The 27,581-nt window shown below is 24.6% G+C and overlaps 17 protein-coding genes across 17 annotated transcripts, besides 1 other annotated feature; 2 read left to right on the top strand and 15 right to left on the bottom strand.

Annotated features, from left to right (window-relative positions):
- Positions 1–333: 333 nt before the first annotated feature.
- Positions 334–4,074, bottom strand: EHI_096310 (uncharacterized protein; the record flags this gene model as incomplete). Its single annotated transcript, XM_651814.1, has 1 exon — positions 334–4,074. The coding sequence occupies one exon, from the start codon at positions 4,072–4,074 to the stop codon at positions 334–336; it is 3,741 nt and encodes a 1,246-aa protein (XP_656906.1).
- Positions 4,075–4,138: 64 nt separating this feature from the next.
- EHI_096300 (uncharacterized protein) lies at positions 4,139–5,545 on the bottom strand (the record flags this gene model as incomplete). Its single annotated transcript, XM_651813.2, has 1 exon — positions 4,139–5,545. One exon carries the CDS (start codon positions 5,543–5,545, stop codon positions 4,139–4,141), a length of 1,407 nt encoding a protein of 468 aa, XP_656905.2.
- A 14-nt stretch (positions 5,546–5,559) lies between these two features.
- EHI_096290 (uncharacterized protein) lies at positions 5,560–6,783 on the bottom strand (the record flags this gene model as incomplete). The annotated part of the gene is made up of 1 exon (XM_651812.1): positions 5,560–6,783. One exon carries the CDS (start codon positions 6,781–6,783, stop codon positions 5,560–5,562), a length of 1,224 nt encoding a protein of 407 aa, XP_656904.1.
- Positions 6,784–6,978: 195 nt separating this feature from the next.
- Positions 6,979–7,929, bottom strand: EHI_096280 (endo-1,4-beta-xylanase, putative; the record flags this gene model as incomplete). The annotated part of the gene is made up of 1 exon (XM_651811.1): positions 6,979–7,929. One exon carries the CDS (start codon positions 7,927–7,929, stop codon positions 6,979–6,981), a length of 951 nt encoding a protein of 316 aa, XP_656903.1.
- Positions 7,930–8,228: 299 nt separating this feature from the next.
- On the bottom strand, positions 8,229–8,948 carry EHI_096270 (uncharacterized protein; the record flags this gene model as incomplete). Its single annotated transcript, XM_651810.1, has 1 exon — positions 8,229–8,948. The coding sequence occupies one exon, from the start codon at positions 8,946–8,948 to the stop codon at positions 8,229–8,231; it is 720 nt and encodes a 239-aa protein (XP_656902.1).
- Positions 8,949–9,516: 568 nt separating this feature from the next.
- On the bottom strand, positions 9,517–10,820 carry EHI_096260 (uncharacterized protein; the record flags this gene model as incomplete). Its single annotated transcript, XM_651809.1, has 2 exons — positions 9,517–10,461; positions 10,512–10,820. 2 exons carry the CDS (start codon positions 10,818–10,820, stop codon positions 9,517–9,519), a joined length of 1,254 nt encoding a protein of 417 aa, XP_656901.1.
- Positions 10,821–11,922: 1,102 nt separating this feature from the next.
- Positions 11,923–13,885, top strand: EHI_096250 (uncharacterized protein; the record flags this gene model as incomplete). The annotated part of the gene is made up of 2 exons (XM_651808.1): positions 11,923–12,100; positions 12,195–13,885. 2 exons carry the CDS (start codon positions 11,923–11,925, stop codon positions 13,883–13,885), a joined length of 1,869 nt encoding a protein of 622 aa, XP_656900.1.
- A 91-nt stretch (positions 13,886–13,976) lies between these two features.
- On the bottom strand, positions 13,977–14,528 carry EHI_096240 (uncharacterized protein; the record flags this gene model as incomplete). The annotated part of the gene is made up of 1 exon (XM_651807.1): positions 13,977–14,528. One exon carries the CDS (start codon positions 14,526–14,528, stop codon positions 13,977–13,979), a length of 552 nt encoding a protein of 183 aa, XP_656899.1.
- Positions 14,529–14,646: 118 nt separating this feature from the next.
- EHI_096230 (helicase, putative) lies at positions 14,647–16,674 on the bottom strand (the record flags this gene model as incomplete). Its single annotated transcript, XM_651806.1, has 1 exon — positions 14,647–16,674. One exon carries the CDS (start codon positions 16,672–16,674, stop codon positions 14,647–14,649), a length of 2,028 nt encoding a protein of 675 aa, XP_656898.1.
- A 213-nt stretch (positions 16,675–16,887) lies between these two features.
- On the bottom strand, positions 16,888–17,499 carry EHI_096220 (Rab family GTPase; the record flags this gene model as incomplete). The annotated part of the gene is made up of 1 exon (XM_651805.1): positions 16,888–17,499. One exon carries the CDS (start codon positions 17,497–17,499, stop codon positions 16,888–16,890), a length of 612 nt encoding a protein of 203 aa, XP_656897.1.
- Positions 17,500–17,743: 244 nt separating this feature from the next.
- Positions 17,744–18,385, bottom strand: EHI_096210 (Coated vesicle membrane protein, putative; the record flags this gene model as incomplete). The annotated part of the gene is made up of 2 exons (XM_651804.1): positions 17,744–17,868; positions 17,926–18,385. The coding sequence occupies 2 exons, from the start codon at positions 18,383–18,385 to the stop codon at positions 17,744–17,746; spliced, it is 585 nt and encodes a 194-aa protein (XP_656896.1).
- Positions 18,386–18,749: 364 nt separating this feature from the next.
- EHI_096200 (thioredoxin, putative) lies at positions 18,750–19,094 on the bottom strand (the record flags this gene model as incomplete). Its single annotated transcript, XM_651803.1, has 1 exon — positions 18,750–19,094. The coding sequence occupies one exon, from the start codon at positions 19,092–19,094 to the stop codon at positions 18,750–18,752; it is 345 nt and encodes a 114-aa protein (XP_656895.1).
- A 69-nt stretch (positions 19,095–19,163) lies between these two features.
- On the bottom strand, positions 19,164–20,813 carry EHI_096190 (uncharacterized protein; the record flags this gene model as incomplete). The annotated part of the gene is made up of 1 exon (XM_651802.1): positions 19,164–20,813. One exon carries the CDS (start codon positions 20,811–20,813, stop codon positions 19,164–19,166), a length of 1,650 nt encoding a protein of 549 aa, XP_656894.1.
- A 168-nt stretch (positions 20,814–20,981) lies between these two features.
- EHI_096180 (Ras family protein) lies at positions 20,982–21,657 on the bottom strand (the record flags this gene model as incomplete). Its single annotated transcript, XM_651900.2, has 2 exons — positions 20,982–21,364; positions 21,444–21,657. 2 exons carry the CDS (start codon positions 21,655–21,657, stop codon positions 20,982–20,984), a joined length of 597 nt encoding a protein of 198 aa, XP_656992.2.
- Positions 21,658–23,229: 1,572 nt separating this feature from the next.
- EHI_096170 (protein kinase domain containing protein) lies at positions 23,230–25,014 on the bottom strand (the record flags this gene model as incomplete). The annotated part of the gene is made up of 3 exons (XM_651899.2): positions 23,230–23,501; positions 23,552–24,796; positions 24,858–25,014. The coding sequence occupies 3 exons, from the start codon at positions 25,012–25,014 to the stop codon at positions 23,230–23,232; spliced, it is 1,674 nt and encodes a 557-aa protein (XP_656991.2).
- Positions 25,015–25,132: 118 nt separating this feature from the next.
- EHI_096160 (uncharacterized protein) lies at positions 25,133–25,564 on the bottom strand (the record flags this gene model as incomplete). Its single annotated transcript, XM_651898.1, has 1 exon — positions 25,133–25,564. One exon carries the CDS (start codon positions 25,562–25,564, stop codon positions 25,133–25,135), a length of 432 nt encoding a protein of 143 aa, XP_656990.1.
- Positions 25,565–25,995: 431 nt separating this feature from the next.
- Positions 25,996–26,373, top strand: EHI_096150 (uncharacterized protein; the record flags this gene model as incomplete). Its single annotated transcript, XM_651897.1, has 1 exon — positions 25,996–26,373. One exon carries the CDS (start codon positions 25,996–25,998, stop codon positions 26,371–26,373), a length of 378 nt encoding a protein of 125 aa, XP_656989.1.
- A 57-nt stretch (positions 26,374–26,430) lies between these two features.
- Positions 26,431–26,685: a repeat region.
- Between the last annotated feature and the right edge of the window lie 896 nt (positions 26,686–27,581).

Here is a 27,581-nt window from a genome sequence, read left to right as displayed (position 1 = left end):
TAGGCAGATCGCCTACCAAATCTTTAAAATCTCAAAAGACTGTTTTTTCTTCATTTTGTCTTTCTTTCTTTTCTTTTTGAATTTTTTTTATTTTAAAGGAATTATTAAAATGGAATATATAACAAAAACTCATGTGTGTTTGACTGTTTAATGTTATTATTAATTAAATAATTCACTCTTATAGCCTATTCTAATTAGTTAGTTGTATCATCTACAATAAAATTTAAAATTCCAAGAATAGTATTTTTATGTTAAGTATGAAGAATATTTTTTAATATATACAAATACAAATATAAAGTAAATATTTCAATATAAATGAAAATGGTTTGAAACTTAAAAAATTCGAAGACGACGTTGTATTCTTCTTTGATATATCTTATACACACACACCAGTATACTTATCATAAATAAAATAAGTATACAAAATATAGGTATTAACACTAAGTACCATAATTGTTTTTGGTTTGTTAGTTCATCTTCATTTGTAAGTTGGTCTGTTGGACATACTGGTAGTTTTGTAGAGTTTGAAATATACAAATAATCAAAACATAATACAAAAACATATCCAAATGTCAACCTTTTAATAGTATTATTTTCTCTGCTATAAACAGATATCACATCAAGAGGTGGAATAATTGATGACTTAAGGATAAAATTATGTAGTATTGATGAAACGAAAATAACAACATTATCTGATTCTATAATAGAGTTAATTCCTTTCATAATCATTTTATTAGTTTGTTGATACATGATTAGGTTGGATGATATTATATGTTTAAATTTTATTGGTTCATTAGTGATGAGATAAAGTAATGGAGCTTCAAGAAAAATAATATCACCTTCTTTTGTTGAATTAATAATAAGAGGGATAGTTTCTTTTCTGGTAATTTTTTCAATAACAAAAGATTTAAGTCTTAATATTATTAAGTCTTTGTTAAAAACATTAAGATTTGTTATTATACAATCAGTAAATGTTGCATTAGCATTTAACTCAACAGAATGAGCAATTACTGTCTTTTGAAGATTACAATTTGTTTCAATAATTAATCTGGATATGTTAATTAGTGGTTCATTTATTATTGATGAATAAATGATAATGTGACAATAAATCCCTTTGCAAGGACAATTATCATTTTTCCATCCATTATCATATCTGCACACAACTCGTGTTTTTGGTATTTCTTCGGTTGTAAGATATCTTTGTTCATCATCAATATAAATATTTTTTAATGAATCAACTTTTACAAGGTTCTTTTGAGAAGTTTTGACAATTACACCTTTTGCCATTCCATCAAATTCAAAAGACTCCATTTTAAATGGTTTTTCATTTCCAATGATGAATAATGGACTTTCAAAGAAGTTGGAATAAATTAACATTGACAAACATTCAATACCATTTGGAATATTGATATGTTGACTAGTAATATTAATCATAAAATTACTTGGAACATTACTAGGTAGTGTCAACATTGCTGAAGATGTTATGTAGATACTGTCTGTTAGAATTGTATCAAATATAATATTTTTTGTAATAAAAAATTTTGATTGTTTTGCATTAAGAAATACGGTAGCTTCTACATTCAAGTTTATAGAAAACATTTGATTTCCAATTATATGAATATCTAATGTTACATAATTATTATTACCATTAAATGTTTGGTTAGATACAGGATAGTACTCTGAAATTGATAATTGACCATCTAACATGAAAACAGTGTTATCACTCACTTCAATTGAATGAAAATTTCCTCTCATATTTTCTAAGACTTGTATATCTTTTGCTACTAATGAACATAATTCATGACTGTATTTTGATTGTACTTCTGTGAAACCACATGGACAATTTAAAGCATCATATGCTTTACTAGAATCCAAAGGCTCATCAGGATGAATAACAACACATCTTTGAATTCCACAATTAAAGAGAGTCATTGGATTATTGCAAACAATGACCTTATTTTTACATGCGACTTCTAAATCAAAGGTATTTGGAGAAAATGAACTAATCATAATTGTTTGAGGTAGTGTTTTAAATTCTGCAAGTTCAAAGCATGTGTTCATTGGAAAATTAATGAATTTGGTTAAATACATTGTGAATGACTCTCTTGAATGATAATTAATTGGTGGTTCCAATTGATGAATATATTCTAGAATACCTTGTTTCATTGAGAAGGAGCTACCATTTAGGAGTTTAATTTTTGTATTATTTAAAAGAATAAATGAAGGAGAGAAAAGTTTATTGACGTTTATATTATTTACTATCATTCTTGTTTGATAAACAGTATCTACAATAACGTTTCTTGAACTTACAAACTCTCCATTCCCTGAAATACTTCCGATTTGACAATTAGAAAAAAATGAAATACATCTATTTTCTGGAATTTGAATAGATTTAATATAAGTTGACTTACATTGAATTGACATATTCTGAAAGACAAATAAAGTGTCATCTATCCATAATGACTTTAAATCGAATGATGTTGTAAGGTTTATTTCCAAGTTATTTGTATTAATACTTCCATAAACATAACTTGTTTTGATAATAATAGTACATCCATCAAGACTATCAGAAGTACAAGGACAAGTTGGGGCACTACTTTGTAACATATCATAAGAAGATAATAAATCTGCATTTTCTTTAACTAAAACACATGTCTTATATATTCCAAAGAATGTACACTTTATACCATTTAGTTGGGTAGTCCCAGAAGTAAATAATACCTTTTGATCACAATGGATAAAACTTAATGTTGGTTGTTGGTATTGAATGCCATTAGAAACAACTAACAATGGAATTGTTTCTTTTGTTGTTACAATAGAATCTACTACAACCCAATTAACAATAGACTCATTCTTCAGTATTAAAGAAGAAATTTTAATCATAGGATTATTATTTTGTTTATCCCAATTTAGGGAGTATTCTATTGTTTCAACAGTAAGACTTTCTGAAGTAATAAGAGTACCAAATGAAGAGATTATTTTCTGAACATCTAAATCTTTAGATTTAAATTCAGAAAAATCTTCTAATTTTAATAAAAGAAATGAGGCATGTGTTGTACATTCAACTATAGATTCAATAAGAGATAATGACAGTTCTGTTCCATATATTTTTGTTATATGAAGATTAAGCTTTCTTATAGAAAAATATGTTTTTGGTGCCACTCTTAAATTTGTTATGTATGAAATATCGTATGAATTAGAATCAATACTCAAACCAACCCAACTAATTGTTTGAACGTTATTTGAAACTATAACATCATGAAAGACTCCATAGAGAGGAGTGTCTATTCTATCAACATAAACACTAGATCTATCAGAAGTAAATTTATTTGCATTAGAACATTTAATATTAATATTATCTGAAGAAATAGATATTCCATTAGAAGAAACACAAATGAATGGAGGACATATATTCTTTTTAAGTTCAGAAAAAGAGAAAAATAGATCATAGTCATAAGGGTCTTCTGATATTAAATTTCTTAATAAGGCTGATGATATAGCTAACAAACCACAATTTATTTTTACTTTTGGTGTTGATATTGGTGATAAAATAAGTGGAATAGATGAGGAAATAAAAATCTTATCAGAACATGATTCTTCTACATCATTAACAATAATTGTTGGTTTAGAGTAATCAATTGGATGAATGTAAACAGAGGAAGAACATAAAACTTTTTGAAAAGTTAAAGTAATTTGGTTCTTAGTTAGAATAAAGATTTTTGAATTTTCTTTAGTTATTTTAATAGTAGTGTTTTGAATCACTGTTAAAGTTGAATTAGATAAATTAATAGTAATAATATTATCTTCCCTTTTTGTGTTATTTTGGTTAAGACATAATTCATTCATTTTAGAACATATGTTTGATTGAAATAAATGTTTTTTAGAATTTGACACAAATAATTGAAATTGGTTTTGATTAAGTAATGATAAATTTTCTGGTATTATTGTTTTAATGCTATTATAATCAAAAGTAGTTGAGTATAAATTATTTAATCTATTTAACTTGGAATAGAAAGAGTCTTCATTATGAAAATTGATATAATCAATAAGTAATGAATTGAAATTTAAAAACATAACACTGCTTTCAAAAAAGTTATTAGTAAAGACATTGTGTATCAGAGATATAATAACCATTTTATTATATTGTATTTTTTCTAAAGTAAAATATAGATGAATGAATTATATTAATTGTTTGTGCATGTACATTCTTTATTTTAGTTTTAATTTTTGAATCTATTAATGTGACAAGATTTGAAGTAATGTTAACAAGATAGTCTATTGAAAGAGAATTAATTGTTAATGACTTTGTGTAAATATTCGAAACATTAAACAATGAAGCGTTAGAAAGAGATTTTATTCTCATTATGTCAACAACAATTCCATCTATACTAAATGAAGAATTTCTAATAAAGATAACAACATCATTTATAAACGATGTTAAATTTTTATTTATTAATACGGAATTATACAATTCAAGTCTTTGAATTAATGATGAATTATCAAAAAAATTAATATAAGAATTAAATGTTTGAAATACAGTAATGTTTGTATAATAAAGAGAAATGATTATTTCTGGATTATCAATAATAACAGTACTAATAGTATCATTAAAGAATTCTATATATGATATATCTGGTGATTGTAATATAAGTTGTTGAATATGAATATCATGAATTTGGTGTAATAAACCTTTTCTAATAATTAAACTTGAATTAAAAACAATATTTTGTAACATAGAGCTGTTATAAAGTATATTACAATTTAACTCAACTATACTAACTTGGTTATTTAAGTTACATAAATTTCTTTCTATTTCTATCAATTTACCAAACCAAATCTTATTTCTAGAACATCTTGAGATACATTGAATCTGACTTTGAGTTTCAAAATATGAGCCTTCTTGAGAATAAACAATTTGGTTTTTATTTTGTAAGACTCTATAAAAACCACAAATTGAAGTCGTATTAAACCATTTTAATAGTACAGAATATGATTTAAAAACAACAATTGGTATTCCAACAATACATAAGTTATGAATCTCTATATCATAACTATCTCCTATAATTATTTCTTTTAAACTAACATTACCATGAATATTTAAAGTATCTACATTAATAATAGAGTCAGTAGTAGTATTAGAGAATAAAAGAGAAGAGTTAATTAAAGTAATTTCAGTAAATGAAATATTGTTTGACTTATTTTCATTAGACCCAATAAGAACAATACCATTAATAATCTCTATAGAAGAAAACTCACTTTCAAATATAGAAATAAAATAATTATGAGAAACTATTGTTGAATGAATAACTTTGTTAATTATTCCATTTCCTATAAACTCTATACTTGAATTATTAATTGTCTGAATATTACAACCATTACGAAAAATTATTTTTGCTTTTTTGTTTTGTATTTGCATTAGACTTGAACAAACTATATTTTCACTTAAACATGAAACAGAAAAAAGTAAGATTACCCATTCAGTTATTGTCATTACCAATTCACTTTTTAAGTTTTCAGTTTTTAATTGTAAGAAATTTAAAAACATATTTCTACTCACATTTAATCATAAAATGGAACAAATATTGGAAATAATATATTTTCACAAACACTACATGTTGTCTTAATTGTTGTTTGAGAGATTGCATATGCAGTACCTCCTCCAGATTCAATCTTCCTATATTCAGCAATATAATTATCTAAATATTCATTCACATCTTGCTCATGTTGCAAAGCAATGCTACCCCCTTCAATTGTTTTAATACAATAATGTAATGGTTTTGCTACTCTTCTAATTACAGGAATTTCTTTCGCAACATCAGTCACTTTACCAATAGTGTGAGTAACTGTTCTAACATATGGAGTTGCCCCTGTGTCATTGATTTGTTTAGAGACATCAGTATAAATTTTTAATCCTTTACGGATAGTGTCTTCACTAAAAACATTCACAATTTTATCTAAAGTAGTAGTATTTTTTTTTATAATTTCTTTTTGTAATGGTGTCAATTCTCTTTCTTGATTAAACCTTTCTGCTTTAGGTGGAAGAGGAGGACAAATAGATTTATTTGTTTGTTTTACTTGATTTGGAAGAGAAGCTTTATTTGATGGTGAATGAGAAACTTCAAATTTTCTCTTTTGAAATGAAGGTTGAGTTACTTCCACCTTTTTTGAAGGACTAATTTTATTTGATGATTTACCAATTTCAAATGATCTTTTCTCAAAACAAAGTATATGAGATTCATCAGGCATTTCATTTTCAGTACTTGATTGTTCTATATAAATTTTATCATAAAAAATTTCTATAGACTCAGTATATAATGATCTTTTACAATTAATAAAAGAAGTTAGACTAAGTTCTCTCATAATCCAAAAGTGTTTTATCAATCGTTGATTACATCTGAATATCTCATACTGACATTTTTGATATTCCTTATTTAAGTCTTTCTCTTTTATTTCAAGTTTTGTTTTAAAGAGTTTCTTTTGATTAATTTCATAACTTACAGCATCTCCTAATTTGGTTTTAAGCTCTAAATTTTCATTAGATTTTCTTTGCCATTCTAAACTTTTTCTAATTGAATCAATCATTTCTTGTTGTTTTAACTTATTTTCTTCTAACTGTTTTTCAATATATTGGAGTTGGTGTTTTTTTGAGTCAATACAATCTTGTTGTAAATACAATATTTCTTCTGCCTTCTTATATATCATATTTAACATTTCATTTTCTTTTTGTTCTGGTATTAATTCTTTTCTATTATTGAAAAATGTTGGATGTAATAAATCAGACATATTTTAATTACCACTTCTAGTCAAATAAAGAAAAAAAAACGTAGATCCTCAAAAAATATAAGAAAAATGAAATGACGAATCAAAACAAAATATTCATTGCAAATGTAGAAAAAAAAATAAAATAAAAAGAAAATATCTAATTATTATGTAAAACCATAAAATAATTAATTTGTTACTTAGTTAATGACTTGTATTTTAAATCATCAAACAGAAGATTAAGGAAATTAATAAAATCCAAGAATTAATACCATTACCAATGGTACCACTGTTATCAGTATTTTCTAAAATTTTTTGGTCAAGAAATTTGAGTGTATCAGGAATTTGACTCTTCCAAAATTCAACATTATGCTCTCCATCTCCTATATACCAATAATTATTCATTTCAGCATTTTCCATAATAGTTTTTGAAGGAATAACAAATTGATATAAATAGTCTTGTTTACCAATACAAACACGATATGGCATAGTAAACGTACCTTTAGATGATGATTTTACAATAGTATTAAAATTATTTTGTTTAAAATATTCTTCATTTCCAAAAATTGATAAAAGGAGTTTTTTAATGTCATTATTATCATCTAATAATTTTAAAGTATTTTCTGGTAATAAAGCTGGACTCATTGGAGAACAAGCAGAAAATAGCTCTTTATGTTTTAAAGAATAAAGAGCAGCACCATAACCACCCATTGATATACCTGCAATACTTCTATTTGATTGATTAGTATCAACTGAAAATAATGTTTCAACATATGGAATAAATTCTTCAAAGAAGAATTGTTCATAATTAAAAGTACCATCATATTTATCAACATAGAAAGAATTAAATGCATTTGGTGTAACAAATAATGTTGGTCTAATAATTTTATTTGTAATATAGTCATCAAGAGTTTCTTTCAAACCATATTGATAAAAGCTTTGACAATCACTATCCATTCCATGGAGTAAATATACTATTGGATATTTAATACTATCTGAATATCCATCAGGCTTGTATAAAGTATACTCTATATCCTGACTAAGAATACTACTATGAATAGTGTATTTTTGTACATCACTGTCAGCATGACAAAGTAATACAACTGATAACAGGAAAATAAACATAACAATAATATTTTGATTCTTTTTGAGTTTATCTTTAAAAATCATTATTTTAATCTTTCTAAAATTAAAATAACAATAACAACAAAAAGAGAAAATAATTACTTGATTTATTCAAAAAAAAAGTTATTCGAATTATTTTAATACTGTATATTTGGAAATAAAGCAATTAAAAAGAGAAAAATAATCTGAAAAAAAAAAATAAAAAATAAAATTAAAAGAATATTCTAAATTATGAAAAAATCAATTAAAATCAAATTTTCCAATGTTTGAGAAACAATTTTAAACACAATTATAAAAATAATAAAAATGAAACGAAATCAAAAGCGAATATGAATTAACAACTATTAAATAGTGATTGACATATTGCTAGTATTGAAGATTGTGGAGGGTTTAAATACAGGACGGCTATAAAAGAAAGATTTAATATTTTCATCACCTTTTAGTATAGTACACTCTTTTTCAGAAGCAGTAGTAAGTGAGAACAAATGAGTAGATATTAATGAACCAGCTTTTTTTACTAATTCATCATCAATAATTAATTTACCTTTATAATAAACAGCTTCAACAAAATCAACTTTAGTACGAGACAATGAATTTCTCATTCGAGTTGTTTCAAAGAAATAACCAAGATCAAGACAAATGTCTACAAGAAAGTCAAGAAGAGTTACGATCTTTTCGTTTTCAACTCTCCTTATTACATTCTTTTTACTTAATCCACTCTCTATGGCATTTTCATAAACGCCTTTTGTTTGTCTTTCAAGAAATGCTTCTACATCAAAAACTTCATTATCAAAAATCAATGTTTTGATTTTAAACAACTGATGAGTTAAACTAGACCTTTTCTTAGGACGTTCATAAACAATAGAACAATGTTTACTAAGAATACCTATTAATACAGCTTCTTGAATACATTTTCTATTCCTAATATACCTCGTGCCAAGAGTATGTTTCTCTCTCTTTGTAGGGGGTGTTGTAATAAATGGATTTTTGATTAATGTATCTTCATGGATAGAATTTTCACTATGAGACAATGAAGTAGAAACTTCAACAGAATCAGAACACATTCAAAAGATGATTGTGGAATAATATTAACAGATTTAATGGTTTATATAAAGTCAGGCTTTTAAAATAGTTATTTTCCCAAGTCATACAAGAAGTTTTTAGATTCCAACATCTTTTCTATAATAATTTGTTCTGTATGGAACAAATAATATCAAGTCAGGTTAGGAACGTTCTAAATTATGAACAAGTTTCTATTTTTATAACTAGTTTCGTTCACTGGTAAAATAATTATTTTAAATAGATATTCATTCAATGTTATTTTTTAGATAAACATCTTTTTCCTTTGGATTTATGGTTCTTTAATCTTCGACAAAATGAAAAAATTGATTAAAGGTTCACACGTAAAAACTTAAGTTACTCAGAAATTATCAATTTAATTTCTAGTTTATTGTTATTCTTTATCTTATTGTACATTAAAATCATTTCACATTTTTAATTAGAGTCAATTTTCTAATAGTCATTATTTGTTTTTTCTTAAGAACAAAGTCAAATGAGATTATTTCAAATTTATATACAAAATGTTTTTGTTATATTATTCTAAAAAAAATAAATGCAATAAATTCATAACTATTAATTACAAAGAGCAGCTAAAGTATTAATTCGATTTTTTAATATTTTATTGTACCTTTTAAGTTTTTCAATCTGTTGTTTCAGTTCATTATTCAATTGAGATGCTAAAGTTAATTTTTCTTCTTCCCAAGTATTTAGTCTAGAAACTGCCATTTCTGGATTAATAGAATGAATTCCATCATATTTTCCTTTAACAATATTAAATATTTCATTAAAGTCCCCATCATAAAATTTACTTATAGTACCCATTTCAGTTTTAAAAATATTAACCATCTGTTCCAATGAAATTTCTTGCATAGCTCTATTAATTAATCCATAACTTGATTCATCTGGAGTGTTAGTTATATAACTTAGCAATGAATTAATTGCAGTTCGAAGTTCAATATTATTAGAATCAGTAGAATATTTTGATTCTTGTGAATATCGATGAACAGCCTCATGAAGAATTTTAAGTACAGAAGGGACTTTTGAGAATGGTCTAAAACAATATCTTAAAAAAAATAATGTTAAAAATGTATTTCTAGCTTCAATTTTTGAACGACTTTGAGCCACTCTATGATATATTTTTCTTAATATTGTTTTAAAATGAGGAGGTATATAAGAAGGACATTTATTAACAAAATTTGTTAATAAATGAATAATATTTTTAGATATTGACATTTTATCTACCCAAATTCCTTCTTTTAAAATATGTTCTGTTTGATTTATGTGAATGTCACTATAAATTTTAAACTCTTCTTTTAAAAGTTCATCACAAAATTTAAATGTATAACTATTAAAAATTCTTGTAAATGGAGTATTTCCTCTAAATAACTCATTACAATAAGACGTTTCATCAATCTCTTTGAAAGCTATAGCTTCTAATAATTCAATCACCTTTCCACGAGATGCATAATAGTTAATTAAACATCCAATATAACTAACATTAACATCATGTTTTAATAACTACATATTAGTTTTAAATCTTTTCAAAATATTTTGATAAATTAACAAACTGAATCACAGAAACAATATAAAAGAGTATTTTTTGGTGAAAAAAACATTTCTCTTAATGAATCTTCTTGTGATTTCTTCTTTTTCAATGGAGAAACAGCTTTAAATAATGATGGTTGGGTATAACTATTATTAAAAGAATGATGAAATTTATGATTTGAATGTGAAAAAGAAATTGGTAATGGAAGAGCTTGACAACCACTAAAACGAGGAGATTGTTCTTCTTCTGAAGAAAGACTTAAGGAACAAGTACTTTTATCAGATAATTGGAATGAATAACATTTGTTTAATTGACTTGAAATAACTGACATATATTATCCCCGATGAAAACGAAGACTAATTATTAATGAGTTACTTTAAATATTACTTAATTATAGCTAGGTTATACTTATATTTGAAAAATAAAAACGAGCCGTAACATTTTAAGTGAAAATGAATGGTCTTTTTAGGCTGTGGAATTTCAAAAATTCAATCGGTTAATGCAATTTGATTAACTTTTTAACATATTTACTATATTTAGATTAAAATTTCGTTGGTTTTTTGAGAAGAATAAATTCCAACAACTAAAATTCTTTGTTAGGAGAAGGAGTTAATACAACTTCAAAAAAAAAATAAAATCTTCTTTTTTGTTTCAAAGAAATAATAGATACTAAAAATAAATATAAATGATTTGAGTTTGTAAATTCTTGAGGATATTCAGTAAATTTATAGAATAGTTTATTTAATAAAACTCATTTAAATAAATCTCCATTCAAGATGAAAATAGAATTATAAAAAACTATTAATAGTTTTCTTTTTAATTCTTAATATTTTCTTATTGTTTTTCTTTATTGTAACTATGGTAATTTGCGAGTTTGTACCCTACAAAACTCTCATTTTTCTTAAATACAGAACAACTTTTTGAAAATATTAAGAATAACATGAAAACATAACAGTACTTTTAACAACTTCTCTAATTATTAAATAATTCATAACATTTGTTTTTGATACAAATATTAAGACTAGATTGTTATTGTCATTAATATATTGCTCATAGACTGTAAATCATTTTAGAAATATAGCAATTCTAGTTTTTGGGGTTTAAAAAGAATTGGACTATAATTGGTGGTTTTATATCCACCATTTAATTAGTCATTTAGTTAGTATGATTAGTACTATAATCTTCTGTCTGACTTACTAATTCAAAAATTTACAATCACTCACTACCAATAACTACCTCATTAAAAGTTCATATTCTAAAGAACTTAAAGAAATAATAGATATTTTTTACACAAAGGAAAGGCTTCTTATAAAGAATAAAAGTTCAAGTACTAATAGTCTTAACGCATAAGAATTACTGTGAAAATCAATAAATTTATTCTAAATTATTTCTGTCTTTAAAAAAAAGAAAAAATAAAAACTGAAAAAGTAAAAATGATTAACCCTCTTATATTCATTGCAATTGTAATTTGTACTAATTCTATTCGTGTTGAAAATCAGTACTATAAAAAAGGACTAGGAACTGTTGACAATGTTGCAATAAATAAAGACATTTTCTTTTATTCAACAGAAGAAGGAATTCTCTCTAAAAGTGATATTAAAGGACATATTGGTTTGTTTATTAACTTTTTTTTTCATTAAGTTTTTTATTGGTGATGAATTTTTTTATTTAACGTTTTAAATGATGGTTTTTAATTATTAAATAGCTTGGAGAAGAAGTATTGGTAAAAATGGTAAAAAAGTTACTGCCTCAACACTGGGTGTTTTTGTTTTATATAATGACTCTATCTCATATTTTGATTCAAGAGGTGAATTAGAATATACCATCGATATTACTGCACAAGATATTGAGGCTAGTGATTTCCTTTATTTATTAAAGGATAACATAATGGAAAAAAGAGCTCTTAGAGATGGTTCATTAATAACTTCAATAAACCAAAAAGGTATTATAAGGTTGATGAAAGATGGAATTATGACTTCGGATGGTATTTTGTCAATAAAAGAACAAACTCCTATTAAAGTTGAAGATTATTCATATTTAAAGAAGTATTTCATTAAAGAAGATTATGCTTCAGAAACTGATTGTGACGCACAAAATGAACGTGTTTGTGTTCAAGTTAATAAAGGTAAAATTCGTGTTTTAAATAGAGCAAAAGAGGTTGTTTTTGAACGAGATGACACAATTATTGTTAATTCTCTTATAACAAGAGGAGTTTTTTGTTTTATAAGAAAATCAGGCAATATCTACGCTCTTTTAAATAATGAGGAAGTTTTTATAAAATCAGTTATAGGAACAGGAGAATATATTTTATTTAGTAATTATGATGAACGAATTTATTCTGAAGATAAAGTTACAAAAGAATTGTTACAAGAAGAAATTGGTGTTGTTGATATGTCAGGAAATATTATTACTAATAACATCATTAAAACCCCAAAAATTAAAGTTGCAAAGAAGATTGAAGGAGGGGTTATTGTTATTGATATTAATAATAATGTTTATTCAATTGGTAGTAATGTAGATGGTAAATTTATTGCATCTAATACAGAACTTTATCAAATTAAGAATAAAACTGCTATTCCAAGAAGAAATTATAAGTCTAAACAAATTTTCACTGTAAGTCCAGAAGAAGTTAATGGTGTTGTTGGGAAAGCTCAAATTGATAGAAGTGTCAAAGTTCCATTTGCATTAAAGTCATTAGCAATTATTGTTGATGAAAATACAATTCAAGTAACTGAAATAATTACAGGTAAAGTTATTTCAAGTGTTAAATTACCTCAAGGAGCATTGAAGACTGAATGTGTATTAAGTCAAGGACTTGCAGCATGTTTTATTAACACCCCTAAAAATACCGTTATTTTAACAATTGAAATGTGGGAAAAAGAAACTGATTGGAAAGCAACTTCTTATGATGTTTATCATCTTCCAGAAATTGCAACTAACATAAAATCAACAACAATTCCTTATTTCATTGATATTGCTACAATCTCTATTTCTTCTTTAGGAGTATCACAAAAAGCATTTGTTATTTATTCACAAAAACATATTTACATACTTAATCCACGCAGACTACTTGGAACAAAAGCACCATTTGAAATGACACGTGAAGATGCTGAAATGGGAGAACTTCCTTATTCAGCAAATCTCAATATAACTAAAGAAAACTTAGTAACAAAAGAAATTGATCTTGATATTGATACCCTTCAAACTCATCCAGGTACAATGGAATCAACAACTATTGTTGTAGGAACTGGAATTGATCTTTATATTTCACAAGTAACACCTATTCTTTCATTTGATTCAACTTACAACTTTAATAAACCACAATTATTTATTACAACAATTATTGTGTTAGTTGTGACGGTAGTTCTTTCGTTCATTACTAAAAAGAAGAAATAAATGAATTTGAAATCTTTTATTTTTTTTTTATTAAATAATAACAAAAAATGAAATTATTTCTTACAATTAAATTAAAAAATAAACGTCATTCTCATGAAAAATACTCAGGATGGGTATAACTCAAATAAGCTAAGAAGAAAGAATAATATTCATTATCATTCATTTGATCTTCGACGTATTTAGAAGCTGAAACTAACATTAAAGCAGAAACATTTAAACCTAACATTTTTGATATATTTGATATTTTCTCTTTTGCCTGTATAAATGAAATACCTTTTTCATGTTTTGGTTTTAAATTTGTAAGACTTTCTTCAAAACTTTTTCTTGAAATTTCAATTCTTTGTTTGGGAGGTTGAGGAAGGTTAACGTCTTCTCCAATTTCTTCATAAAGTTCAATATCATTATTGTTGTACTCTAACAAATCTTCATCAGTTGGAATAAGATTATTTTCCAACTCTTCTTGTTGAATACTTTGAAATTGTTCAATAATACTTTTCTTTGTATCGTTATCTGCAGAATTAAACATTTCAAGATATTCAGCTGGAAATCCTGGAGGTGCAACAATAACTTCTGGAGCTCTTTTATTCTTTGGGACAAAGGCATGTGCTTCAATATTATATTTCCTTTGAGGATTATCAGACATCTAATGGTAAGAAATTTTAAGTTCTTTTTAACCTTTTTTCTTTTTTCTATTTTTAATTTGCACCATTGGCACTTATCTTTAACATTCAACATCTTTGTATATATAACAAAAAAATCAATCAATTCATTGCTCTTTTCACTCGTTTTAATGCTCTTGTTGTTTCCGATTCTTTAAATTTATCTAATTGTGCAAAATATTTTGGAGATGCTTCAAATAACCATTCAGGTTGAATTGAAGATGCAGTACGAACATATTCTCTCTTTGTCATAACATATTCATTATAAAGAATCCACTCTCTCTTTCCAATACAACTAGATGGATGTAACAAAACAATTCTATTATCACAAACTATTTGATATCCTCCTTTAACTTGATGAGCACTTTGCATAAAGAATCCTTTGCATAAAGCCTTTCGAATCAATTCTTTTCTTTTTCTAACATCTTCAATAGGTTTTTGTTGTTGTTTAACTCCCATTCTGTATAGAATTCCTAATAGTTGGTTTTTAATTGACTCAGCTTGTTTTAATGCCCTTTGATTAACATAATTATTCCATGCCCATTTTGAATCTTTTCCATTTTCTATCCATGCATTGTATGTATTTAATAATGTAATATGATCACTTTCATGGTCATTAAAATATGCTTTTGCAGCATCAGCCTTTGACTTTTCTTCTTGTTCCTTAGGTCTATAAAATATACTAGGAACATTAAGTAAAGATACTATTGTTGATATTTCATCAACAACATTATAGTCAATTGATGCAATTAGTGTTACTGCTAATTGAGGGTCAACAGGTATTTCAGAAATTTTTGAACCAATTTCAGTTAGATTTGTTTTATCATCTAAAGCGTTAAGATAATATAATTGTTCTAATGCTCTAACCATTACTTGTGGAGATGGTGCATCAAGATAATCAAAATGAAGGATATCCTTAATTCCTATTTTCTTCATATGTAAAATAACACTTGCAAGACTTGTTCTTAACATTTCAGGAACAGTTTGTTTAGGTAATGATTCATTAAATCCTTTTTCAGTATATAATCGATAACATTGACCTGGTCTAGTTCTTCCAGCTCTTCCAGCTCGTTGTTGAGCAGCAGCTTGACTGATTGCAGTTACTTGTAATGTTTCAACACGAGTAGATGGAAGATATACTTTTTGTTTAACATAACCAGTATCAATAACATAAACAATTCCATCAATAGTAACTGATGTCTCTGCAATATTTGTTGAAACAATTACTTTTCTTCCATTAACTTTCTCAAAAACACGTTGTTGTTCTTGTTGTGGTAAAGCAGAATAGAGAGGTAAAGCAATCATATGACTTTTTGTTTTCATTGAATTGATTCTTGCAACCATTTCTTCAATTTCTTCTTCACCAGTCATAAAAATTAAAACATCACCTTCTGGTTCATTATCAATTTTAGAAACAACTTTAACTGCAGCTTCAAAATAGTCATTTTCTGGATATCTACTATAATTAATTGTTACAGGGTATGTTCTTCCTTCAACAGACATATTAGGTGCATTATCAAAATATTCTTTAAATTTTGTAGCTTCTAAAGTAGCACTCATAACAACAATTTTTAAATCTTCTCGTTCTTCTAATAATGATTTTAATACACCAAATAATATATCTGTTGATACTGTACGTTCATGTGCTTCATCAAGTAAAATAACTCCATACTTTTGAATTTTAGGATCTCCCATTAATTCTCTCAATAACATACCATCAGTCATATATGTTAATTTCGTTTTATCACTTCTACAATCATCAAAACGTACACAATAACCTACTTCTTCTCCTAATTGAACATCCATTTCTTCTGCAACTCTTTGAGCAACAGAAATAGCTGCAACCCTTCTTGGTTGTGTACAACAAACACCTTTCCCACCACAAATTTCTGGATTTAAACAAAATTTAGGAATTTGAGTTGTTTTTCCTGATCCAGTTGCTCCTTCAAGAATAAGTACTCTATTTTTTTTTAATTCATTAATAACTTCTTTTTCATATTGTTTCACTGGTAATGCATTTATTTTTTCTTGTAATTTAAAATAATTTTCACTATAAGGTTTTCCATTTAATGGGTTAATAATTTCTTCAAGGTCAATTCTCTTCTTACTGTGTTTAATATCTCTCTTCATAACTGATTGTTTTTGATTGTTTTTAAAAAATAGGGTTTTTTTAATATTTTCCTTTTTTAAAAAAATTAAAATCAGAAAAAATAAAAGATTTTTCATTTTGAAAAATTGTTTAATTGATAAAAATATTTAAAATAATATTTTCAAAATTCTTTTAATTGAAATGGCATAATAGTTTAATATATGAATTTTTAATAAACTATTTCTTATTTTTAATTAACAGCAGTTTGATTCTTTTTTTTCACCTATAGTTAGTCCATCGACGTATTGACTTTCTTTTGGTAAATATGAATTATTATCTATTTTTTCTAAAATAGTATCAACAAGACTCCCAAAAAGTTCTTTAATTCCAATATTATCTTTAGCACTACATTCCATTACTTTAATATTACCTAATTTAGATGCAATATTTTTTGCTTCTTCAATATCAATTAATGAATTTAAATTTTCATCTTTTTTATTACCTACTAAAAATATTACTGGATTTTGTTGCGTTGTTTTTTCATTTACTTCTCCATACCATGAATATACTTTACTTAGTGAATCTCGATTATTAACATCATAAACAATTATTACAGCAGTAGTATTTCTAAAATATGCAGCAGTTATATTCATAAATCTTTCTTGACCAGCAGTATCCCATATTTGTAATTTAATTGTTCTTTCACCAACATTTAATATCATCGGTTTAAAATCAACTCCAATTGTTGAAATATATCTTTCATCAAATGTATTATTACAATATCGTTGTAAAATAGCTGTCTTTCCAACTCCAGAGTCTCCAACAATTAGAATTTTGAAAAGAAAATCATATTGATGAGATGACATACACTCTTCTTTTATAGATCTTTGTGGTTTTGTTGTAAACCCTTAAGAATATAATGGACTTCATTATAAAGTTCCTTTCTCTTCTATGTAAACAAAAGAGTCTTCTTGAAAATGATTCTATTCTAATATTTTTTAACAAAAAAATTCATTTTTTAATTTACGATATATATAACAATTTATTAAAGAGAGTAAAATATTATTGAATTGAACTAATAGAATAACAAGATGATATAAGGAAATTAAATTAAATGGTTCTTTTTACTTCAAAGTATTTCTTAATGAAGTATGTTTGAACAAGAGACATTCCCAAAATTAAAATAGCTTGAAGAACAAAAAGATATGAACTCCATGAATAGGCTTGTTGAAGCACTAATTATATAAGTATTATCAATAGAGTAAATATGTTAGGTTAAAATAAAAACAAACTCTCTTGATGAATTTGTGACTTTAATTGTAACATAACAACTTCAATTCTAGCATGTGTAAGAAGATGATTTAATTCATTGGCTAAATTTTCAACTTTATCAGCTTGTTCTTGATTTGCAATAGTATCTTGTGAAGAAAAATCCATAAACAAAGCAACTGTTTTAGTTGTACTGAATGATGCATAACTATTATCTAAACAGATTTTATGTTCACCAGAATATAATGCATCTTTATCTACCATTCCACTTGATTGTCTTTTTTCTTCAACAAATATTTGTCCATTTGGATTATACATAACAAAATTAATATCGTTATTTCCTCCTTCAATAACTTGATAATAAATTGCAATATGTGTTCCTTTTTCTATTTTCTCCATAAAACATTCCATTTTTCCTCCAGCAATTTCAGTGGTAAAAGCACGGGTTAATGTGACTAATAATATAAGACTAATGATACTCATTACCTATTTTGTTTCTATTTTTTTAGTTCACAGAACTATTTTTTTTTATTCTTTTTATTTTTTCTTTTTATCTCATAACAAATTTCTTTTATAGTAATTAATAAAAATGTTATTAACTTCAGTTATTTTAAGTTATTGTTAATATTTTTATTCTACTAGTTGTACTAACATTAAAGAAGAACTAAAATATTTTTTTGAAAAGAAGGATAGAAGATTTGATTGATTGGCTTTAATTTTTAAAGATGGAAAAACTCGATTATTTTTTCTTTATTCTTTAATTTTGATTCTTTATTTTCAAATTGAAGTTTATTTTAGAAAAAAAAAATATTTCAATAACACAAGTATAATAAAAAAAATGTTATTATTAGAGATGGGAAAATTCATATTTTAAATGAGATGGATTAGCTCCAGTAAATTCTTTTACCAACCCTCCTTGTCTATAAAATCTAAAAGTTGGCATTGAACGAATATTACATTGTCTTGCTATTTCAGGAGCAGCATCTACATTTACTTTGATGCATTTAATAAGGGGATAGTCTTGTGCAAGTTCAATAAAGATTGGGCTAATCATTTTACAAGGACCACACCAAGTTACATAGAAATCAACAACCACACGAGAATTTGTTTTAATAATTGAATTAAATTCTGATAAAGAAGATATTTCGGTGTAAGGTTTTATCCTTAAAAAGTAATGAACTGAGTTTGACATAAGAAGAAGAATCAAATAAATTAAAAAGATATTAGACTCAAAAGAAAAAAATAATAAATAAATTAAAATTTAATCAATTTGTTCAATTACTTGTATTGTTATATAATCATTTGAATATCCTGGTCTTATAAAATATATTAAATATGAAGATTCATCTTTATAAGGAATTGGAAACATATAAGGAATACCTTCTGAAGTATATGTTAGTGTTGAGTCAATATAAAAATATTCTCCTTCTTTTATTTTAGGTTTAAAAACAGTTTGCATTGAATAAGCATCCATTGATTTTGTTGGAGTTTCTATTGACTCTACAGTTAATACAATTAATGGTTTAGAAATAGAATTAATATTAATAATTTCAAGTAAATCTTTTCCTGGTTGAATAACATGACCTCCAATCATTAATGGTTCAACAGATTTCTTTTTATCAAAAACTGTAACAAAACATTCATGTTGAAAAATACTATTTTTTGAATCAATAATACCATCAAACATATGTATTCTACAAAATGGAGAATAGTCTATAAAGGTTAGGCTACATTCTTTACCAATATTTATAATTTCATCATTAAACCCAATAATAACTTCATTTCCTCCTTTTAATTTTAATTGTTTATCATTATCTTCAAAAGGAATAATAATTTGTTCTTTATTTTCACATAAATGAATTTTAACAGGAAATCCTTCATTAATAATACAAATATGTTCATCTTTTTGAATTGATTTAAATTTAAAGATATGATAATTATCAAAAATAATACCACCATTTAAATAACCAACTTTACAATTAAATTTTTTTTCAATTCTTGTTAAATTAATGTTAAAACTCATTTCATCATATTTATTTATTTGTTCTTTTTCTTCTTTGATTTCATTTTCATATTTTATACATATGTTTTCTTTTTTAAGACTTTCAATTTGTTTTTGTTGTTCTTTAATAATACCATTTAATTCTTTATTTTCTCCTTTTAAATAAGTATTTTCTTCAATAAATTCTTTTTTACATTTTTTTAACTCTTCAAGTTTAGTATTTTTTTGTTCTATTAAATTCTTTAATTGTTCATTTTCTTGTTGAAATAGAATAGTTTTAGACTCTGACATTTTTAAATCATTAACTTGTTTTTGAACCATATGAAAAGTTTGTAATATTAATCCTTTTAATTCATTATCATTAATTAATTGAAAATCATTTTGATTATTTTCAAATAACTCTTTATCATTTATAATTTCATTTATATACTTAAAACTGTTTTTTATATATGTAATTTGATTCATTAATTCATTAATTTGTTTTTCAAATTTAACACTTTTACTTATTTGACTTTTTAATGTTTCATTTAAAGAGATACTTTGAATTTTATTAAAGTTGATTTTATTTTGTAAGTCATTAACAGTTTTATTAATAGCTTTCTTTTTCTCTTTGACTTTCTTTACTTTTTCATTAAGTACTTCAACCTCTTTTTCAAATTGTTTTTGAATTTCTATTTTTTCTGATTCATTTACATGAAGTGAATGTTCTAAATCAAACCTTTTTTGATTGAGAACCAATATTTGTGTTTTTAGTTGTTCATTTTCTTCATTTAATTCTTTTAATGCTGATTGCATTTCTATTTTAGTTTTCAATTTTTCATTATCAGAATCATTTAACTGAAAGAGTAGTTGTTGGCACAATTGTTGAAGGTCATGAATATTTTGTTGATTTAGTTCTGTTTCAGTCATTACACTAATATAAAAAAAGAAAAGATTTTTTAATGATTCCAAGTTCTCTTTTAAAAAAAAGATTTTTTTTTTTTGATAATAACCGAAAAGAAAATAAAGAAAACAAAAAAAAAGACATAATAAGAACCAAAAAATTCATAAACATCCATTACATTAAAATCATTACAATCATAATAGAACACAACATCCAGACTTTTTCTCTGGAAATGGTGTTTGTTCAGTTTTTTGTTCTATTGGTACATGTTTTTCTATCATTGTTTTTAAAAATTGAATTGCATTATCTTTATCATTTAAATTAACTAAATAATGGTCAAATCGATTTTCATCTGCAAAAGATTTACCTGAATTGAAAATTTCTTTGTTCTCTTCACTTTCAACACCAAATCCTAAAATTCCTACATCTACATCAGGATCACAATATCTTTGAATTTCTTTTAACCAACTTTGTAATGTTCTAACAGAATCACCATTTGTTAAGCTATATGTTAAAAACACTTTACTTGCGTTTTTAAAATATGTTGTTGTCAATGAACGATATTTGTCTTTTCCGTCTATCAGTTTGTTATTACAAACGTTCAATATAGATGTAAATTAAAACACTTTACATTTAAAAACAAAAAATATACAAACCAGAACATGTAAGTGTTAATTTGGTTTGAACACCTTTAACATCAGTAATACAAGGTTTAATATCATCACCATCAGCAGCTGATGTAGTAGGAGCGCTTACAATTGATTGAATATATAAATCAACTAATTTTTGTGGTGGGTTTTTATCAATTCCAATAAAGATTATTTTAATTTCTACTAATGATTCATCGTAATCGTCAAACTCACTGTCCATGGGGTAGTATTCATTTCCAGTTGTTCGTTCTTTTTTCAATCTTTTCTTTTTTTTTGTTTTAAGTCATTTTCTAGAACTTTTATAATATTTAAATTATTCCTGATTCTTTTTTTTCTTAGTTCTGGATACTTTATTTTAAGTTGCCCTTGCTGATAAATCTATTTTTATTATATCTTCTTTATAAATTTAATTAGTTATGGAAATCCATACCGTATTTTAATTCGTCCACATAAATTTTCCTATTCATTTTTTGAAGTTCTTGACTAAAAATAGTTTTTTTCTCCTTTGCCTCATCATATCATCAGTATTGTTCAAAATAATTATAAATTTAAGATTTTTACAACAACAGAGTCTATACATTTTTTCTAAATGGTATTTCATTTTACTTTTTATTCTAAAATATAATTATTTTATTTTATTTCTTGTTAGACCAATAATAGTCATACCATCTTTAACAACCTACAGAATGAATGAAACAATTACAGAAATGTTATGACATTAAATAAAAAAAATTATGGATTGAATATAAGGTAGTTTTTATTCTTCGATAAAATTTCTACAACAAAAATATCCTGACGTTATTTTCATAAATACAATAATTACAAATGCTATTATAAATAGCATTGTTCCAAAAAATAGAAAAAAACAATGTTGGAATAATTAGACAAATAATTGATTTGAATATTCCCTGTTAAATTACTTTTTTTCAATTTAATACTTACCAATGTTTATAATTCTAATGATAAATATATCTGTCATATACATCTTTTTTTATTTTTCAAACCTTCAATTATTATAATTTTTTATTAATTCAATTTGTTTATTTGATTAATTAGTTGGTTGTGTTAATAGCATAATTAGCTCTATTTTTTTCAACTCAATATAAGTTCATATATTTTTTTTAATTAATATGAAAATTATTCTTTTTCTCGTGCGTATAACATTTAATTTGACTTATGTTTTGATCAATAATTAATACATATATTTGAATAACTTCTTTTAATTAGAGTTTAAGTTTGTTACATTTGTTCTTTTATTAACCTTTGTTTATAGAGTTATTAGATATAGTCAAAATTATATTAAAATGCATTGATTGTGAAATGGCACTAAAGTGTATTTTATACAGGTTTTTATTATTCACAACTAAACAAAAAATTATATTACTCTTATTATTTCATATTTTTAGAACAAAAATTATATTTCTTTATTTAAATTCAAAACATTAATATTAAATATCGTTTATCAAATCATATATTTTCATTGTATTATTTTAATTATTTTTATTAATTATTGATATACTTAAAAAGATTCATTAGAACTATCATAGTTTTTAGTATATTTATAAATTATTAATGACATATATATTCAATTTAACAAACAATATGATAAATTGGTAAAATATAATGTTTACTTCTATTATAAGGAGAGGATTGTTTTTTTTTTCATCCAAGAAAAAGAAGGATTGAAAATCAATGAAACAAAAAAATAATTATTTTTCTTCAAGAAAAATAACACTTCTTTAGTACAACTAAAGGATGGTATTTGGTAATTAACACAAAGTCATTTGTTTAATTATTCATTATTCATATTTTCATTTGTAAAACTATTATGAATCATAGAATATCTAAGTAAATATTCTTCCCAATCAATTCTCTTATCTAATCTACTGACAACCATCATAGAAATAAGTTCATACATAGCATCATATAAATATGGATTAATTCTACGTGTTACTTCACAAAATGAAACTTCATAAATAGTTTCAGACCCTATTTTCAAATTTGGTTTAGGATGAGAAACACCAGATAGGAGAAAATGAAGAAATAACCCAATAGGAACTATTTCTGCTTTAGAAGTATAAAAAGATCCATTTTTATTTCTGGAGCCATCATACCTTCTGTTCCCAATTGAGTTTTCATTATATCACTAATTTCTCGTGAGGTATTAAAATCAGCAATTTTGAGTAAAAGGTTCATTGGTTCTGGTTCACTTGAGTTTGGGTCAACAGTAATGAGGATGTTTTGGTATTTTATGTCTCTATGAACTAATTGAACGTCTTTTAATAAATAATTCATTCCATTGTTAAATTGAGAAACTAAATGAAAGAAATATGGTAGTGGCAAAAGATGATGACTAAAATTTTTTTGTTTAATAAAATTATCCAATGTACCATAATAACACCATTCAGTAACTATAGTATTTGGTGAATATGCTATAAACTTAAGTATATTTAGATGGTTTAACATTCTTAAGACTCTAACCTCTCTCAATGTTGATGCAAGTCTTTGTGAGTTACATCTTTTTATTGCATATTTACCACACTTCGAACGATATACTATTCCTACTGACCCACTCCCTTTTATTTCCATTTCAGGATATATCCCAAGTTTTGAAAGATCAATTGGAATAATATCTTTATAATTATAACATTCAATAAAGAATTTATTATGCAAATAACATACGATAGGTTTTTTAATGTTTTTAAGTTGTTGAGCCAATTTATCAATTAAAGTATTAAGTGTTTGATTTGTCCTTCTTGGATGATTTGATTTTAACTTTACTAGAAGTTCACCGAATGAATATCCAATAACACTTTCTGTTATTTTTGAATAATTATATTGAAAATTAGACGGAATATATTGTCTAAAAACAGAAGCATCTTTTAATAATGGTAGAACAAATGAAAGAGGAGAAAAAAGTACTTGTTTGATAGGAGAAGATAAATCTTTTTCTAATACAAATGAATGAGGTTCAAAAAGAATTGGATATTTGAAGAAAAATGGTAAATGAGGTTCCAATTGAAAACTAAAATATTCTTGAGTTAAACGAGCCAAATCACTTCCAAAGTATTGAGTCAAATCATAATTAATTGGTTTATTAAATAAAGTAAAAAATTCTTCACAATCATAACCATCACAAATAAGTAATAAGACTAAATTCTTTGTTGTGAAAGAATCAGTTATTGTATAAGTATTATTGTTTTGAATACATACAAACATTTCTTGAAACATTTGTAAAGTTTTTGATAATAATGGGAATTTAGAAAATAATATTCTATGAAACTCTTTTAACTCTATTAATTCTCTAAATATTTTAATAACTCTTCGTTGTTTATTACCAAAACCATCTAATGGAATTTCTATAAGTAAGCTTTTATGCTCTTTTTTTTTTAAAAAGAATTACTCTATCCAATAACAAACCATATAAAAAAGAAGTTATATTATTTTTTATTTCACTTTTAATTATAGAAAATGAAGGGAATTGTATTTGTTTTGGTTGAAACGCAATCTTTTGTATTTTTGTTGTTTTAGTTTGAATGATAATTAATCTATCAGTAAATGAAGAATTTTGATGCATGTAAATACAAAAAAATATTTTAAGTTTAAAAATTTATATTTTTAATAAAAAGAAAATGATAGAAATTCATAGAGAAACTAACTTACAAACAAGTTAAGATATTATCTATTATTATTTATTAATGGTGAACATGAGGAGCACTTTCTTTTGTCTTCTTTATTTCTGTTATTGAACTTTTAAGTAAATCTTTTTGTTTACATTTTAAAGAACTTCTGACACAATGTTTTTCTTGTTTTGAGATATCTTCATTAAACAAATTACAATGAGAAGACTGAACTTTACATCCCAACTTATCTTCTTTTGAAATCTTTCTGGCTTCTTTTATTTTTTCTATTTCCATTTCATCTAATAAACGTTTTGGTTGATGAGAAAATTTAACCATTTCCATTAATTCATTAATTTCATCAACACTAAAAGTTTCTTTTAACAGCTCCTTTGTTTTTTTTCTCAATGGAGATGATGGAACAGTCATACTCTCACAATTAGTAATTGGTAGTTGATGAATTTTTGCTAAGAACTTAGCTAATGAGCTTTTATATAGTCTAGACATATGATTTATGATTATTAATTTGATAAAGGAAATAGAAGTTCAATTAACTGTACCACGTAATCATTATTAATCTCTTTAACTTTTGACTAACTTGGACTAAAATTGGTATAACCCTTTTCTCTTACCTTGAGTATCATGTCTTCTATGATTGTTATGTATTTTATTTGAAACTCATTCTTGGAATTAATAGCTTTCTTCTTTTTATTTCGGTTTTTTGTGATTACTAATAGTTATTAATGGATTTATTATTGTCATCATCTTTTCTTATTATTTTTTTTTATTCCTTAAAGTAAATTTAAAACTTCTTATTTTCAGTTTTGTTCAAGAAAAGTTTGATGTTTTGGAAACTTAATCTTATAAAAATTTATAAATATCAAAAAATAAAGGAAAAATTAAAAGAAATCTAAAAAAATTAAAAAATAAAAAAAAGAATGGCTTCAACAATAACAAGATTCTTTCAAAAGAATATTTTTTCATTCATATTAGTTTCTTATGCCATTATTATGGCAGGAATATTCTATGATATTATTATTGAACCTCCTGGAACAGGAAGTGTTATTGATAAATATGGAAATATTAAACCTGAAACTATCATGAAAGGAAGACACAACGGGCAATATGTTGTTGAGGGAATCTGTGCATCTATATTTTTCGTTATGATTGCTGGTGGAATGGTTATAGTTGATAAGTCAATATCAATGACAGAGGCTGATAGAAAAAAGCCTTTATTTGCAGTGGGTGGTGTAGTTGCTACATCTTTTGGATTGTTAATGATTTATTTCTTTGCAAAAACAAAATTTGGATTTTAAATGAATATTTTTTTAAACGATTTTTCTTTGTATTTTTGTTATTTGCTTTAAGAATATAAATAAAAAATATCAATTAAAAGATATTCCACAATTGGATTTTATGAGTAATATGAAATGATTATTTGTGTGAATTTAATATCATTTGTTTCTATTATATAACTCATTTAAAACATATTCACATTAGAAGGTTCTTCTTTTAAGGATTGTCAGATTCGAATGTTTAAAATATTAGATATTTCATGTTTTTTAATAATAATGTTTATTGAATATATTTCTAATTGTAATACTTTCATTATTCCAATTTGTTCATTGTATATTAACTTCTTATGAATATTTTTAATTATTTTTTATTGAATATACACTTTATTTCATTTATTTCTATTTAAATTTGAGATTAAATCCTAAGATAAATAAAACATCACAAGTTAGTTAAAATCATAGAAATTATGATGGCTATAAGAATCAGATAAAGGGTTATAAGAAAATGAAATACAACTATAAAAGATATATGAATAATTAAAAAAGCAGAATGTATTGTAGAATAAAAGAATGAAATAGATATACAAAATGGAGAATATTATACAATAAAAAGAAAAGATTAAAGAAGATAATAAAATGATAGAAGAAGAATATAAAAAATAAAATAATCACAAAACATTGAAGACTTTATAATAATAAAGAGTTATATCACTATGTCAATACTTTCATAATAAAACAATGATAACTGATGATAGAAGAAAATGACAACGAAAAAAGCAAATAATTGAAAAAGAAGAGAATGAATGATATAAAAGAATAAAAAGAAAGTAAGAAGTTTGATATGATGAAGAAAGAATAAAAGTAGAAAGGAGAGAATATAAAAAGAAAGAAGATAAAGTGTAATAAAACAAAAGAGATGATAAAAGAAGAAAAGAATGAAAAAAAATAAAGGATGCAAATTTTATTGAAACAAATAAAAAAAGCGCAATAAAAAAAGCGCAAAATTTAATGATGCAAAATATTTAGCAACATTTTTATTGATGCAAAATATTTTGAAATAAAAATAAATCATCATTTGATATTATTATATTTGATAATAAATTATATTATATATTAAATACATCATATTTCTTTATTATTTATCTTTCTTTTCTTTTTATTATTTCATATATTAAATTATTATTCATTCATTTATTATTTATATTTCATTTATTAAATAAAATGAAAAT

This window comes from Entamoeba histolytica, genomic scaffold (assembly GCF_000208925.1).
Source record: "Entamoeba histolytica HM-1:IMSS scf_1104750517767 genomic scaffold, whole genome shotgun sequence".
Classification (NCBI taxonomy): domain Eukaryota; phylum Evosea; order Mastigamoebida; family Endamoebidae; genus Entamoeba; species Entamoeba histolytica.
The sequence above is the reverse complement of the archived record's forward strand: the minus strand, read 5'-3'. Positions and strand labels throughout refer to the sequence as shown.